This window comes from Equus asinus, chromosome X (assembly GCF_041296235.1).
Source record: "Equus asinus isolate D_3611 breed Donkey chromosome X, EquAss-T2T_v2, whole genome shotgun sequence".
In the NCBI taxonomy this organism is placed as follows: domain Eukaryota; kingdom Metazoa; phylum Chordata; class Mammalia; order Perissodactyla; family Equidae; genus Equus; species Equus asinus.
This window is the reverse complement of record NC_091820.1, coordinates 6,518,681-6,534,978: the sequence shown is the minus strand read 5'-3', so window position 1 is coordinate 6,534,978 and position 16,298 is coordinate 6,518,681. Positions and strand designations below refer to the sequence as shown.

The 16,298-nt window shown below is 48.5% G+C and overlaps 1 protein-coding gene across 7 annotated transcripts in view; it reads right to left on the bottom strand.

Moving 5' to 3' along the window:
• The window catches only part of TBL1X (transducin beta like 1 X-linked), a 210,339-nt gene that overhangs the window by 20,179 nt on the left and 173,862 nt on the right, over positions 1–16,298 (bottom strand). For 4 of the 7 annotated variants that reach the window (XM_014828024.3, XM_014828023.3, XM_044768169.2 and 1 more), the window contains 3 exons: positions 6,106–6,251; positions 3,009–3,267; positions 296–428 (listed from right to left, as the gene is read on the bottom strand). In XM_014828024.3, coding sequence (XP_014683510.1) covers positions 296–428; positions 3,009–3,267; positions 6,106–6,251 — 538 coding nt within the window. Of the gene's footprint in view, positions 1–295; positions 429–3,008; positions 3,268–6,105; positions 6,288–16,298 lie in introns of all 7 variants that reach the window. The other 3 variants (XM_044768167.2, XM_044768166.2, XM_070501975.1) reach the window with 1 other exon arrangement.

Here is a 16,298-nt window from a genome sequence, read left to right as displayed (position 1 = left end):
ATCTTTTTAATACCCCTCGCTCACTGCGTTTTTCTCCTCTCGATCTTTGCATTAGTCATTTTAAATGTCTTGGCATTGCTCCCCATCCCACTGAGAAAAGGCTCGGAACAAGGACTTCTTGTTCCCATAGTCTAAGGAGGAGTGGGGCACACACCCCAGGCCTCGTGCTGCACACACTGGAAAGACACCACAAACAAGGTCAGAGGGAAGCGCGTGTCCCATGAGGCAGAATTCCAGAGAAGAGCGAGCATCTTGGAACCCCAGACTCTGGAGCACACCCAGCTGCCATCCTTACCCAGACGCTAGGAGATCACTGACGGGGTTCCAGGCACAAATGAACACCTCGGACTCATGGCCCCGGAGGACTGTGGCTTTGTTGGGTGGAATCTCAACGTCCCCATCTATTTCCATTGGTTTTGAGTGATTATCTGTCATGGGAAACAGTAAAAACCCACAGCTGATCAATACAAAAGAAATTCATTCTCAGGGGACGTTTTAGAAATACCTTCTTCTTATGCACTAAGTAATATTACCTCTGATGATTATAACTAAATCATAGCTTTTGTGCAATTCAGTAAATATAATATGTTGCTTTGTTTCAACAGTCTCCAAATTTGATAGAGGAATAAAAACTGTTATCTATTCTTCATAAGTAGGGCCAGGCTAAGGTCTAGCAACAACCAGAACAAGACTGGAGAGAGATGACAAGAGCCAGCAGACGATTTTTGTTCTCCAATGGGACAAGTCATTAATTACTGGGGAGCACCCTTCTGAGGTGTCACCTCTTCATCTTGAAGCTCCCACCAGTATACCCAACATCCTCCACCCCCTGCCTTCAAACACCCTCATGTTCTTAGGACTCAAATGCTCTTTTCTTACTGCAGTCACCTTTGTGTCAGACTTCTCAAACCAAGCAGAACTGCCAGCCTTTCTAACTGAATGAGCCCACCCTGGATGAACTGTGGGATCCTGATTCTGGGTTCTTGGGTATGCTTGATGACAGTGGAGACAAGCCATGCTAAATGCCATCTTCAAGGGAACCATTCTGGAAAGTGGCTGTTCTTCCCCAAAGTGGCAGGAGGAAAAAGATTCTTGAGGGTCAGAATGAAATGTAACCGCACACACTCCGGTATGGCCGCGGCCTGCCTTGCAGAAAGATGGGAATAAAGTGCAGAACCCGCACCAGGCTTCAGGGAGAAAGCAAAAGTCGGAAAGCAGAGGAAGGTGTGCCAGGGAGGGGGGCGGCAAGCCCTCAGGCAAAAAGGAACCCACAGGTACTAATGAATTGAAGGCCCTCTGTCTGCGAGTTGCCTGCAGGCTGTATGTTGCACACTCGTCTCTATGCAGCCACACTCCATTAGAGTTTCTTAAGATTTAAAAGAAATCGGTGCCATTTAAAATTCTGCAAAATTTCTCTCTTGGCAGACATACAGATTGCTCAAAGTTCACCAATTACAAATTAGTTTCTGTGATGGAAGACTAAGAAAACAATTACATTTCTTTCCATCTTAGTTGTGAAAACTTGAGGGTTGTACTGCACGTGAGTGGACAGCCACTAAATGACCTATGGGTAGAAACCACATATTTTCTTCTTCTTCTTTCCCCACCCCATCATTCTGGACCTTGTTACTACTGATTAGGGAGCCTGCCGGGGACGTCTTTTCATTTCACACTAGACAGATGGCCATTAAGTCACCCTACTGTAACGGAACCTGCACTACAGCCCGGATGGGCTTTCCTCTCAGTGCTAGATCTGAAAACTAGCCGGAGAGACTTGAAGAGTTCGTTCGCTGTGCCTGTGGATGACAGCCTGCCCTGCGGCTTGGGTGCGAGCTGCAGCCTCATCTGAGGTGGCCAGGTGGCCGGCCAGCTGCACACGAGGAAGCCATGGAGACTGGGCCCACAGGGTGAGGCATCACTACCACGGCCATCTCCACTCTCCCAGACTGCTAGGGCAGCACGGCTGTTCAGAGAAAAACAATGTTTAAAGAAAGGAGAAGGCACACATGTGCATGATACACGTGCACACACACACGTACGTACACACTGACTCTACTCACATGCACACACACATTCACTTGCATACTTGCATACACATGTATGCACATGCACATTCACTCGTACCCACTCACATGCACATGTATGCATTCACCTGCACACATTCACTTGCATACTCACATACACATGTATGCACATGCACATTCACTCGCACACACTCACATGCACACGTTCATTCGCACACTCACATGCACACCCTCACATGCACTTGTATGGACACACTCATATGCACACATGTATGCACATTCACTCGCACATACTCACACGTATATGAGCACAATGACGTGCACACGTATGCATAACACATATGCACACCTTCACATGCACACATGCATGTGCACACACACGAGTATGTTTTGAACTTAGACCCTGGAGCAGTCTCTGAGTTTATAAGCAGCACGTCAAAGTGGAGTCACGTTCTCGGGTAAAAGTCTGGGCTCTCTGACTCACGTGCACATACTCTTGGGCAAATACCTAACAGGGACTAACCTTCCAGGGTTTGGCAAAGACCCAGGAAGATGACACCTGCTGTCTGGGGGGCCTGGTGCCCTCTCAGTGAGGGAGCCCATGAGCTCAACCATTAGACCAGAATTTGGCTGAACAGCCTCAACACAGAAGGCTGGCCGATGGGATCAGGGGCCTCCGCCAATGAGACCTTTTTCTGTTGGACAGTAATGACGTGGTCCTTCCCTTGTCATATGAAATGTTCGCAAAGGAGGAGGACTGCCTACAATTGAGGATGTGTGAATAAAGAATGTCACATCTAAGGACTCTGATGAAAACCTGGAGCGTGCAGCCCTTGGGCCGAACAGTAAGCCAGCGTTAGAAAGCAGCTCATAAGACACGACAGCAGGCAGACCCTGAAGGAGTCCTCTGGACTGGCCCACATTCAGACGCAAGAGAGAAACTACCAGAAGCTCAAGCCTGCAAACGCCGGAGCCCGCACTTACTTATTGCGTGGGCTCCATTCTCTTCCCCATTCACCGTGGCCTCTCCATTCTTTGGTGGATTCTGCTGGGAAACAGCTGCTGGGGTCGCAGTGGCTGCTGTAGCTGTCGTGGCTGCTGCCGCCGCCGCTGCTGCCGCACTGGCCTGCTGCTGAGCAAGCTTCTCTCGGAAGGCCTGCTGCCGTGTCTGCACCACGTCAGGCATCACAGCGTCGATCAGGGACAGGGACTCTATGGGGCGGCCGTCAAAGACCGTGCCATCCTGGGGAGAAAGCCAAGGGGACAGCTGTCAGCTCCCGCCACACGGCATCTCTGGGCATTGGCCCTCTGCGCTGCAGGCAAGACAGGTGCAGGACAGTGGAGCAGAAGTGCAGGCCCAGGAGTGTGGGGCCGCGGAGGGAGCTGGCATGGACCGGGCACCCAGAGCAATGTGATGGGATCCACAGTGGGCCGGGGCAGGTGGGCAGGGTGGGGATGGGGGGCAGGCCAGGGTGAGCATCCTTGGAGGACCTGAGAGCAATGGTCGCCCTCAGGGGGAGACCCAATATTTGCTAAACACAAAACTGAATGGGGGCATTAGGCACCTCTGAACCTTTCTACTTGATTTCATGACAAAAAGTGCCATCCCTGATGATACAGTGGTTCTCATTGTGGGGGGGGAAGACTGTGCCCCCTCATGGACTTTGGCAATGTCTGGAGACATTTTTGGTTGTCACAATTGGGGAGGTGTTGCTGGCACCTAGTGGGTAGAGACCAGGGATGCTGCTCAACATCCTACAGTGCACCACAGGTGGCCCCCCCAACAAAAAAACATGGGACCCCAAATGTCAACAGCGCCAAGGTTGAGAAGCCTGCCCAGATGCTGGGACAAGCGTGGGAAGTCTCTGAGAATAACTACCTTTCGTGTGGGAGAGGCAGCTCTTCGGAAGCCTCAAGCCCAAATTAGAGACTCCTGCACCAATCAGGATTTCATTCCTAGGACATCTGTCCATCTGATTCAATCAAATACGCATTTGCTGCCATTTGAAATGACTTTTTGGGTTCAGGGCATAGACTAAATATAGCCATGATATACCGACAACAGCATTGTTTACTTCTGATTCATGTTTTCTGAACTTCCTTTGATTCTCTGGTTTCCATTTACGATGGAAAAATTTCCATACCCTCTTAAAAATACAGGAGAAAAGTTCTTTCCTTAGAAAGTGCTCCAAATATTAGAGTCACACAAAGCTCATTATCATTTAGTTCTGATTCACATTTTTTGAACTTTCTTTTGATTCTCTGGTTTCCATCACCAATGAAAAAAATTTCCATACCCCCTTAAAAATACAGGACAAAGTTTTTTCCTTAGCAAGTGCTCCAAATATTAAAATCACATGAAACTCAGTGCCTCCGGATTGTCTTTTGCAAGTGCAAACACGTTTCTGTGTGTTGTGAACTTGAATTACTTCAGAAATAGGAAGAACTGGAAGACCTGAGTTTCAGCAGGAGAGCATCTCACGATCCACCCCTCGAGCGGACTTCTGGTGACAGTATTAGAAAATAAGGAAACAACATAAAACAATGCAAAACATGTAGCTCATCAGCCACTGTACCCCTGGGTCTGGCTGTGGAGTGGCCAATGTTGACTGACTGGTGAGCACACTTCCCTGTCACTTTCCTTCTTCACATATTCATGTCCCAAAAGGATGATCACTTTGCACAAAGTAGTAAGTGACCAGAGTAATAACAACACCTCCTAGCCTGAACTCTGGGAGCATGCTGTCTCACTTTTAACGACCTGAAACCTAAGTGACCGAGGAAAGGACCTTCATTCTCCTCTAGACATAATGGAATTTGCATTCCTGGGAGGGGGGTGGCGGGGAGAAGGGCAGGGAAGTCAAATCACAGCATCACACCATCCGAGGGCTGGTGGGGCCTCCGGAGGCCTGTACTCCTATCCCCACACTTTGTGGTTGGAAAAAGAGACCAGATGGGGCCTCAAGGAACCTGTGGAAGAGCCCTGGGCACCCGGTATAAGACGAGGAAAGAGGAGATGACCAATGTCAGAGAAGAAAGAGCACAGAGTTAAATGCTATGAATAAGACAGGTTTGTAAGGACGAGATCAAGTCAAAGGAGGACCTGATGGAGGAAACCCTGGAAGGATTCAGGGAGAGGGGCCCGAGGGTGGGGTGACCTGTGGAACGGGTCTTTTGAGGAGCTGGCTACCCTTGGAAATTGGGTGGTACAGAGGGCACGCATGGGCATTTGATGGCCTCAGCTGTGCGAGAGGGATCCTGATGGAATGCGGGGAATATGGGCAGAACAGCGTGCCTGGATCAAGGTGGGAGAAAGGAGGGCCAAAGAAGGAGCTTGAAAGTGCGGAGTAAACATCAGGGACTCGGAGGATCTCTGAGAGAAAGGTCGCACAGATGACGCGGAGCCCTGGGCATCTTCACAGGAGAATCCCAAGAGCAAAACAGGAGGGAGCGTTGGGGAGCTGTTTCAAACCAAAACAACCCATTTTAAAAATTGGTGTGATTTTAACTTATAATTATTGTTCCACTCTCCCCACACCAGCTCTACAATGAGCTGAATAATAAGATCACGACTTGAAATCCTCTTGAACACAACAGTCGCCATCTCTCTTTCCTTGATTCTCTGGTTGTGCCCTTTGTAGGGGTCACAAGAAATACAGATGCTACTTCAATGTGTCACGGGGTCCCTCTTTCACCGACCTGCTCAGAGAAATCAAGGGGAGCACTTTCTGTACATGTGCAAGGCGAACACCCGCTCTGAAGTACAAAGCAGCTGAAAACTGCTGCGTCTTTCACATTTGGCAACATATTGTGATACTGTGATGATCAGTCAACCGCCAGCAATTCTGCATATGTCTATGGAAAACAGAGACGTGCACGGGGCATCGAAAGCTTGCTCCGTGTGTATCGACATCAGCACCATCCCCTAGTTGAATAAATATTAACACAAAGTGAAAAAATAAACGCTGCAACTTGCTGTCAAAGACCTTAGGGAACTGCGCATTAGATCTGCGCGTGTTGCCCAAGCTATGCCATGTTTCCTGGGGGCTGCTGGCTTGGGGGGCCCTGGGGGTGCACGTACCTCGTTGATGCTGATCTCAGCCTCCACATACTGCAGGCCCTTCTGCAGGATGGAGATGAGGGCAGCTGGCGGCACTAGCGTCCCATTGATGTTGGACTGGCTGATGTGGCTCTCGATACCGAACGTGAATGCCGAGTGGGAGAAACCTGCAGCAGGAGAGGGAAGCCAGGGCTCCGTGAGACCTGAACGGAAGAGCAGAAGGCGCAGCCACTGACCCTGAAAGGTGGCACCACCGATTTCAAACGCGCTTAACTAGCAGGGGCGGACATCGCTGCGGGACAGCCGGCTTCTGATGTGGGGTGAAGTGGGCAGGAAAGGGCAGGGATGCAGACTGAGGAAGAGCTCTGTTTGTATAGGACAGAAACACAGCTTAAAGGGTAGAGCCGTTTTAGCATTATTAAAAGCAAAAGAGAGGACAGAGTGTGCACTGGGTAAATGTTTCTGTTACAGAAATCTGACTCTAGGCCGTCTCCCTGGCTTCGCACCACTCTCCAGAAGCTCAATGCTTAGGTCTCTCTGCGTCCCCAGCCCAGCTGCAGCGCACACAGGGCACCTTTTCAACCCAAGAAGATTGGGGTCGGCAAGTGCCGGGCCCCAAGCACTCCCAGTACATGGGGACAAATGAATCTCACAACCAAATGTCCAAAGAAAAAGAGGCTATTCTGGACCGATCGGTGGGGCCCACAATCGTTTTAGCGAAACACTGGGAATTTCCCCAGGCTAAGAGATGCTGGCTTCTCCCCTGCAGCCCCCAACATTCCTCACTGATTGCCTCCATAGGCAGCTACTGATAATGGAAAGCTTGGATTTGAAGGGACTCACAGGTAGGGTGTGGATGAAGGATGACTACTGCGAGTGGAAACAAGGCCTCTTTCAAGAAGGCAACGGGACAGGCAGGGAAGGAGGCACTGGGGGTCCACATGGGGGTCCGAGGGCAACTGGGAACCTGCACCAGCCCTTCCTCAAGGAGAGTAAGGGGCATCTTACTGCTGGGGTCCCAGGCCGCTGCAGGTGTTTTATGCAAAGGAGTACCCAGTTTGGTGGTTTATCATCACCTTGCTTGGTCCAGGGCGGCCGAGGGTGCCCAGGAGCTTGGAATCCTTGGGGAGTGGAGGCCAACGGGGGCTCTGGGGACCTGTGTGAGTGATACGGACCCCCATGCTCGGCTCCCTGGCTAGAGGTGGGGTGGGGCCAAAGGCATTCCCAGTGCATACCTCTGAACTCTCTCCCTGTTTATATTTTCCACTGATCAGGCAAAGGAGAAGGAAGCAGGACTTCTGAGTGAACACTGTAACCCCCTTGCTAGGATGTTCTGCCCACCGCCTACGGCAACGCCGGTTTGCAGGTGTAGAATCTGGTTATTCCACAAGGCTGAACTCTTCCGACCTTTCTTGGCATGACCAGCTTGGCAGAGTTTCCCTTCTACTCTCTGTCAGCTCCTTCACTTGCAGGGATGCCGGGAATCTCGCTCCTAGGGTGTGTCTCCCATGAGCACCTTCCCAGCTCCCTCGCCCTGCATACTGGTGGGCTGCCTGGGGCTCGCCGGGGGCTCCCTGTGCCCCGCCTCTGCAGCCTGCACACTGCCTCCCACACTCCCGTTCCCAGAACACCACCTTCATCAGCCAAATGGGGACAACCAATGGGCCCCGGCTCCCAGCAGATGCAACAGCATTGGCATTTCCACCTCTTCTTATCAAAATATAACCAGACTTTGCAATAAACGAAACGCTCACCAGATGGGAATGTTCCTCCACGAAAGGAGATTTCTGTGTCTGCATTCTCCTTCCCTTTTCTCTCTCCTCCTCAATCCATCCCCTGTTCATTCCTCACTGCCCGATTACGAAGAATATATAAAATATGTTGTTTACTTCATAGAGTAATATGGTAGCTGCTATTAAGTTGACAATCAGTTGCACATAGCCATGTAGCTACCCAAATTAGACTGCACAGGAGAGCCCCGCAGAGGCTCTCTCCCACGTGGCTCCTCCGCTCCTGCTCTCTGGAGCACGGAAGCAAAGGTCCTTTCTAATCGGCCTTACCTTTTCCTTCTAACTTGTTTTCTCTCTCCACTCTCCTTTCCCCCACCCACTCCTACCAAAACAGAACAACCCACCCCCGTGTTAACCAATGACCTTGTTCCCTGGGTCTCTGCCACACTACACAGTCTTATCTCCACGCTGTTACCACTCAAGTTTCCAGCAAGGTGTAGGCTAGGAAAATCCCGGGTCAATGGATGGAGAAGGCCCAAGTGGATTCTTGGCCTCACTCCCCATCTCCCGGAATCTTCCCTATATATTCTGGCCATAGTAGTCTCTCTCTCCTAAGAATTCATAACTGTTCATGGCTGCAGACCTGACTCAGCCGGCCCCTGCCTTCTCTTCCATTTGTGTCCTGACCAGCTGATGGGAGAGAACACTGGATTGCGAGGGCCACTTCTGATCCTCCTGGTATCTTTAAAAAGTCGAGCGCAGGACCACGTCCACTGCAGTAACAATGAAAACAGCCAGCCCTTACACAGTGCCTACTCTTGGCCAGGCAGTGCTCCAAGAACTTGCACGAATTCATGTAGGCCTCCTGGAAACCCTCTGCACTCAATCCCTCATTGCTCCTTTCCCCTTTACAGATCAGGTCCCGAGATCCCGTGAGGGTAACTGACAGACCCCAGCACTCTGCTCACAGGGCTGGGGCCGAGATCCAACTCAGGCAGTGGGCCACCACTCTTAGCCCACCATGACACTCCACCTAGAAATGACTACTGAGTGCTACGGTGAGAGCACAGCATTAACTGCTGATGAGCGCTTCTGACAAATAAGTCTCAGTGACCGATGAAGCGACTGTGGCAGAGAAGTCAAGCTTTTGGAATATGTCTTCGTTCGTTCGGGCTGCTATAACGAAATACCACAGACTGAGAACCGCAGGCAACATACATTTCTTTCTCACAGCTCTGGAGGCTGGGAAGTCCAAAATCAAGGTGCCGGCTGAACTGATGTCTGCTGAGGGCCTGCTGCCTGGTCCAGAGATGGCCATCTTTTTCTTGGGTCTTCACATGGCAGAAGGGGTGAGGGAGCTCTCTGGGGTCTCTTTTATCAGGGCCCTAATCCCATTCATGAAGACTCTGCCCTCTGCCTAATCACCTCGCAAAGGCCCCACCTCCAAATTCCCTCACACTGCAGATTAGGTTTCGATATATGAATTTTGGGGGGACACAAACATTCAGTTTACAGCAGTATATTTCACTCACTCATTCATTCAGTCCCTCAAGCAACACAGGGCCATAGAATTGCTACTGAAGGTCCATGAAGCAGAGCAGATTCCGACCACACTACCTCCTTTAACCAAGCCTGGAAGCTCTGTGTCCACTAGCTCCTCCTTCACAGCAGGTGTTCAGAGTTGGTGCTGTTCTTGTTTTAGACACGAGGAGGGCAAATCTTGCAGAAATTAGATAACCTGTCCAAGACTCCTATGTGCAATGAGAGGCTGACTTAGAATTTCAACTCTATAGACTATGTGATTCCAGGATTCATCTTTTTACCCTATATCCTAAGACCTACAAGCATAGGAATCAAAATTCTTAAATTCTCTAGGTGGATGCCAACTCCATTTCCACCTGGACCTCTAGAGGCTCTGATTAGCAGCAGCCACAGATATAAGCGCAGGCAATTTGCAAAAATATAGGGTACAAACTCAATCCTAACCCAAGGCTTGAATATGTCCTTGATTTCTTTCTGTATCCAGGTGTTTAAATGTTGAGTATATGGCTTGGTTGCATAAATTTCTTATCTCTCTTCAATGTAGACTCCATTTCTAGAACATGTTGATGACAACATTCAGTTAAGGCTTGCTGAAAGAAGGGGATGGAGCAGGGAAGATGAACTGAGGGCGTGGGAGTCTGAGTCTTCGGCAAAGAAGAGAGCTGAAAGCTAAATGCTAGAACAAATTTCCCCCACTGAAGGAAAATGATGACTAAGCAGGATAAAGCTTTTGAGGGCTACCATGAGTTTGAACATCCTTGATTAATACCTGGGTCCTCTATTGGAGATGACAGTAAACCATGACTGAAAAGTAGGTATCTTTGGAAACACTTGCTGTAACGTGCCCTATCACTGTTGAAAGGAGTCCTCCTATCTGCTTAAATTTACATTAGTCACATTTCTTTGGATGGATTTATGTGTGCGCTCTAAATCAACAGTGTGTCATTCCATTTGTTTGTAAGACTTTCTTCTTGATTTCTGGCCAATCTGATTTCATGAAGGCAAGTGAGAGGGTTGGGTAGAGAAAAGCTCAGGAGCAGTCAGGAGCACTGGGTTCTGTCGTCGTTCCACCACGAACGAGTGAGTGCGTGGGCCAGGTCACTTCACATGGATGGGCCTCCATTTCCTTTTCTATGGTGTGGGGATAAAAAGTACCTCAAAGAGCTGATGGGAGAACCAGATGTGAGAGCAGCAGACCCGCAGACACTTTGAATCTAGACAGAAGACCAGAAATTAGCAGAAACATCACTTTTCCAGGTTTCCTTCTTTATGCAATGAGGACACTGGATGAAATGATTGCTAGGATACTTTCTGGATCTGCCATTCATTCACTGTGGACCAGGGAGATGCCCACAGACTACGTAAGCAAGGCCTGCTTGAGCACTTCCTCTTAGATCATGGCTGCTGGAGCTCTGCCACGTGCCAAGGTGTTGTGTAAGGCGCCATCTTGGAAGATGGGCATCCCTAGGCAGGATGCTTCTCTTCCTGGGCTGGCCTGGCCTCCACCGCCACCAGCACCCCACCCCTACCAATTGGAGTCCAAGGCTAATGAGCATGTTCATTTGCAGTTTGCCAGAGTGGTATGACTTCTGTGCCCTATGCCTTTTCAGCTTTCCCACAGCTTTCAACACACCTGTTCTGCCCAATGCGACAACAGCAGGAACAAAGAACAGAATGTCAGTAACAGAGACCGGAATGTTCCAGACTGCCTTAATTGCAGGTATGGAAGTTGTTAAAAACGAAGAGAATAAAGAGTTTGGTGGTACCTTGATGAAAAACCCGAGTGAGGGCAAAGCCTTAGTGTCCCTAGTGTCTACTGCTCGGCCAGCCTGGAGTCATTAATGCAGCCAGCAGGCTTGCTACCTACTTAGTAAGATGTGTCCCTGAGGAATCTCTCAACAGCAGGTTTTCTCAACTGTGACATGACTGACCTTTGGGCCAGATCATTCTTTGTCTGGGGGATGGGGGTGTTGTCCTGTGCACTGCAGGATGTTTAGCAGCATCCCTGGCCCCTACCCACTAGATGCCAGTAGCACCCTCAGTCGTGACAACCAAAAACGTCTCCAGATATTGCCTAATTGACCCCACTATGGTTGCGAACCAATGACTTAGGGGAACTAAACCTCTAAAAGGATGCTAGCCACAGGTCTACTCTACTCACATTTCTGCTTGATTTATAAACACGATGGGTTGATTGTTGCCACTGAAAAGCAAGTCGCCCTCTACACGCAATTGGTCACAGAATTCAGACAACACTGAGTAATGGGGAATAACCAGAGGAGGTAGAAATATTTCCAAGGATGAAAAAAGGTATAATCATGATAAGCGAGGAAAGGCTTAAAATAAGGACTATATTTTATACAAAGCATGGCTAGATCTTCAAGAGTAAAGTCCTATCCATTTGGAATGAAAGCTGCTACAGTCTCAGGAGAGAGAAAAACAGCCGGACGTGAATTTGTCTCCCCCAACTAGGCAATAAAAATAGATTGAAAACAAACCAAGCACATGCCTTGTGTTTCTTGCAATTACAACACCGCTAAATCATATCTCTTTCACAAATGGCTTCACAAACCATTTGAGTTGTACAGTGAACCATTCTGCCCAGTTAATGTTGGCCCAACTCATCAGCAAAACCTGCTACATTACCACTCACCGGTCCTTAGATATACTGCTTATTCAGCAGAGAAAAGCACACACGTAACTCTCAGGCAGCTGTGTGGCTGGTTTTGCATCTTCCGCAGAAACAAATACCAAAGGCACCAATTTAAGGCATTAAAAGCAGAATCTTTATTAAATATTTAACAGGTTCGCATACTTGGAATACTGACAACTATCCAAAACCAAGGGGCATAATATGTTTATTTTTAATCGTCTAGATCAGGGGTAGGCAAACGGAGGCCCACCATCTGTGTTTATAAATAAAGTTTTATTGGAACACAGCCACACCCACGAGGTGATATATTTGTCTATGGCTGACATATATGTATATATATGTCTCACGCTACAATGGCAGAGTTAAGTAGGTGTGATGGAGACAATATGGCCCACAAAGCCCAAGATATTTACGATCTGCTCCTTTACAGGAAAAGCGTGCCAATTTAGATATATACATTTACGTGTGTGTGCATATATATGTGTGTACGTATACATGTGTGTCTGTGCATTAACATATACACACATACAGAGGGCCATGCTGGGGCGGCATCCCACGTGGCACGACTAGAAGGACCCACATCCAAAAATACACAACTATGTACCGGGGGGGAGGGGCTTTGGGAGAAAAAGGAAAAATAAAATCTTTTAAAAAAAAATTAAAAAAAAAAAAAGAGAGATGCCACAGAGTTCCTCTGCTCCCTTCCACCATGTGAAATTACATCAAAAAGATGGCCACCCATGAACCAGCAGCAGGCCCTCACCAGACACTGAATCTGTCAGCACCTTGATCTTAGACTTCTCGGCCTTCAGAACCGTGAGAAATAAATGTTTGCTGTTTATCAGTACCCCAGTCTATGGTGCTTTGTTATAGCAGCCTGAAGGCACTGAGACACTCTTCTGGGACTAGGTTTGATAATAACGGTAATAACAGCAGCAGCTGACATTAAATGAGTGCTTCCTCTATGGCGGGCAGCAGCCCATGAGCTTCACAGGTGCTACTCGATGTAACACAAAGCCATCATAGTAACTTTGCCAAGGAGCCTAGTGCTCTTCTTAAGAGCAATTAAGAGGCTGCAGGCTGGGACAGGACCCCTGGGCTGCGCATGGCCCTCGAAGCCTCTCACAGCCTGTTCAAAGCCCGTGCTATCGCTCACTGCCTCCCCAGGGTGGCTCTGCTTGCAGCACATACCGGCGTTCCTATGGGATGACTCTGCCTATTCTGGTCTCTTGGTCTAGATCAGTGGCTTGTGGTTCTCAAGTGAGGGTGATTCTGTTCCCCAGAGGACTATCTGGGAACATTTTCAGTTGTCACAATGGGGTGTGTATGTGTGTGCTACTGGCATCTAGGAGGTAGAGATGAGGGATGCTGCTAAACACCCTGCAATGCACGGGACGGCTCTCCAAGACGAATGATCCAGTCCAAACTGTCCGTAGTGTGAGGCTGAGAAACCCTGTTCCTGAATTCCCTTTCCACCACTGCCGACGCCTCTCAGCCATCGTGGCTGCAGCCAGGCAGTCTTCCTCCACAGGAGCCTTCTCTGTCCTCTCAGAGGAAGTGACTGCTCTCTTCTCTGAGCCACCGCAGTGCTCCGCCCCGCCCTATCTCCCGCGGTACAGCAGACAGCGCTCTCTTTATTCACGTGCACCCCACACCTCCCAAGAAGAACGAAGCTCCTCAAAGGCAGCAAGCCCATCCTGACTCACTTTCTAACACACAGGGCACCCCATGTCAGTACACAGCTGGTGCTCAAGAGGGACTTGCAGAACAGATAAGAGAAAAACTGGTGAGGCTGATGTAAATGAAGGGTGGTAAGAAAGTGAATAGAACTGAGTCCTCACTATTCTCAGAATCAAAGACTTTAAAGGAGAAGGACAAGAATTAAGGATTTAGGTACAACAGCACAATCCAGGGAAAACAGTTTTTAGACAAAGAAGACTGTCATACAAGCCGGTCTCAAAACACCAGAGGGCCCTTGGCCATGTGTATAAACCCGAACAAAAATTATTATATTATTTGAGAAGAATAACAATAATAAAAGTAATGAGATTAAGTGCTTATTATGTGTATTAGCCCATTTCATAAATTAGCTCAGAGAGTTAGCAACAGTCTACGAGTTAGTCTTATTAAATGCATGTTATGGATGGGGAAACTGAGTCACCGAGCAGTTAAGTGATTTCTCAAAGGGCACACAACTAGCAGGTGGCCATCTGACCTCTGAGTCCATGCTCTTAACCCACACACTACGGAAATTTGTTTAGAAACCTGTAAATGATTCAAAATGGTAGCTTTTTTTAAAAAAAAGGAAGAAAATCATCTAATCAGTAACACCATTCACATTACACTTTCAGCAAAGTAAGTTGCAAACAACGTCAACATTGCGAAAACTAGCCAATTGCTTTCTGTTCTACAAAAAGCAAACAAAGATGAACTGTATCTGCTGACGACACTCCCATAAAGAGAGCTCTGTTAGCAAAGGAGACAGCAAACACACAAAATCCGATGTAGTAATGGAGGAATGCTACGCGGTTTCATTTCGATTCTGGAGAGGGCACACTTCCCCAGGCCCTCAGAGCAAGGGCTGGGTCTGCCCTCATTCACTCTTCTGGCTTCCTTTTCTGACCAACGAGCGGGTGGAATTATATGATCTCCAAGGTCCCTTTCAATTCTAAAATTCTACGTAGAGAAAAAAATGACCTCATTGTCCCACTCAAACCCCCAGGATTTTAATGTATGGAGGTGGCTGAGTGACAACATGAAGAGGTTAATGTCACTGAAAGAAGAATCACTTACAATTCCAAAGAGTAGGGGCCACACTGAGCCACGCAGGGCCACAAGAAACCTCATCACACACAAGGACAAGCAAGGGGGGGGGAGGGGTAGAGGGAGAGAGAGGGAGAGAGAGAGAGAGAGGGAGAGAGAGAGAGAGAGGGAGAGAGAGAGAGAGAGGGAGAGAGAGAGAGAAGGAACTGGGCCTGGGTCTTTAGGAACACAACAGGGGGAGTGAGCAGGTGGGGACGTCCTCTATTAGACAGGAAGTGAAAACACACATGATGGACTTTGTGGTTGGACGATTTGTAACATGATTTTCACGCGCCCACAAAAGCCGCCTTGTGAGAGTGGGATAGACAACCTTGGTGGTTGGTCCAGCCCATGATTAATGGGCCCTAAGATTAATGAATACCCAAGAGCCACTGGTTAACATATTGATTCAACCTACCTGGCTCCAGAGAAGGGACTTTACAGCGGAGTCCTTCTGAACACACCATGGACTGCTAACTGATACGGAGCACTTCCTTTTGTTCCTGCAAATATCGACGGCCCTGTAACATCCCTAATCACAGGGGAGTCAGTGCGGCTTCCCCTCCATCAGTATTTCCTGGGTCATAAAGATTTCTGCAACAGAACTGCAGCTGCCTGGAAAGCTGCCCGCCTTCCTCTCAGGGTGGGGACAGGGTGACTCAAGGTGGTCAGTGTGGGAACAGGTTGACTCAAGGTGGTGGGGGTGGGGAGAGCACTGATAAAATAAACATGGAAGAGAGGCCAAGGGTGATGAAGTGGTAGCTGAGTCAAACAAGTCAAACAGAGGAAAACACAGACAGACAGACAGACAGACAGACACACACACACACACACATAGAGTCAGAAGCTTGTAAGCAGAAAAGGTGGGAGAATAAGAAGTCATACTCTCATCTTGGGGGCTAAATTACTATTGGTTCACTTCTTCCTTTGGAACTGATGGATTAGTGTCACCAGAGGATGAAATTTTCTGCTGGAGAAGCAATTGTTATCGTATGTAAACTCTAGTTGTATCCATGGTAGCAAAAAGCACAAAACTATGCAGAGAATTCTTTTTGATTTTGCAGTCTAAATGGCCGCACATGTTCCTATCAGTGTTACATTTCAATGTGTTTATTGAAAACTAAAAAAAGAAAAAATCCCCAAGACCCAGTCCTCACCTTCTCTCCTAATCCTGACATTTTGCTACAGAAAACTGAGTGCAGCGACAATGGTTTTATGTGCTGCAGACCTGTTCTAGATGACCCGCCATAACACGGAATTTAGTGTAAAATGGAACTGCCTTGGATGGCACCCAAAAGAAATACCAGGAGGACCTCGTTAAAATAGGGTTTCACTTATAACATCTGGCCTGGACCCCAGGGGTGGCGGCCGAGTACAGCTCAGGCCACTGACTGTTGCAGACTGCATGCCCCTGCCAAGTCTTTTAATATCCTCTCCACATGGGAAGCATGCAGGAGGAGAAAGCATTAGTCAGGCTATAAACGAAG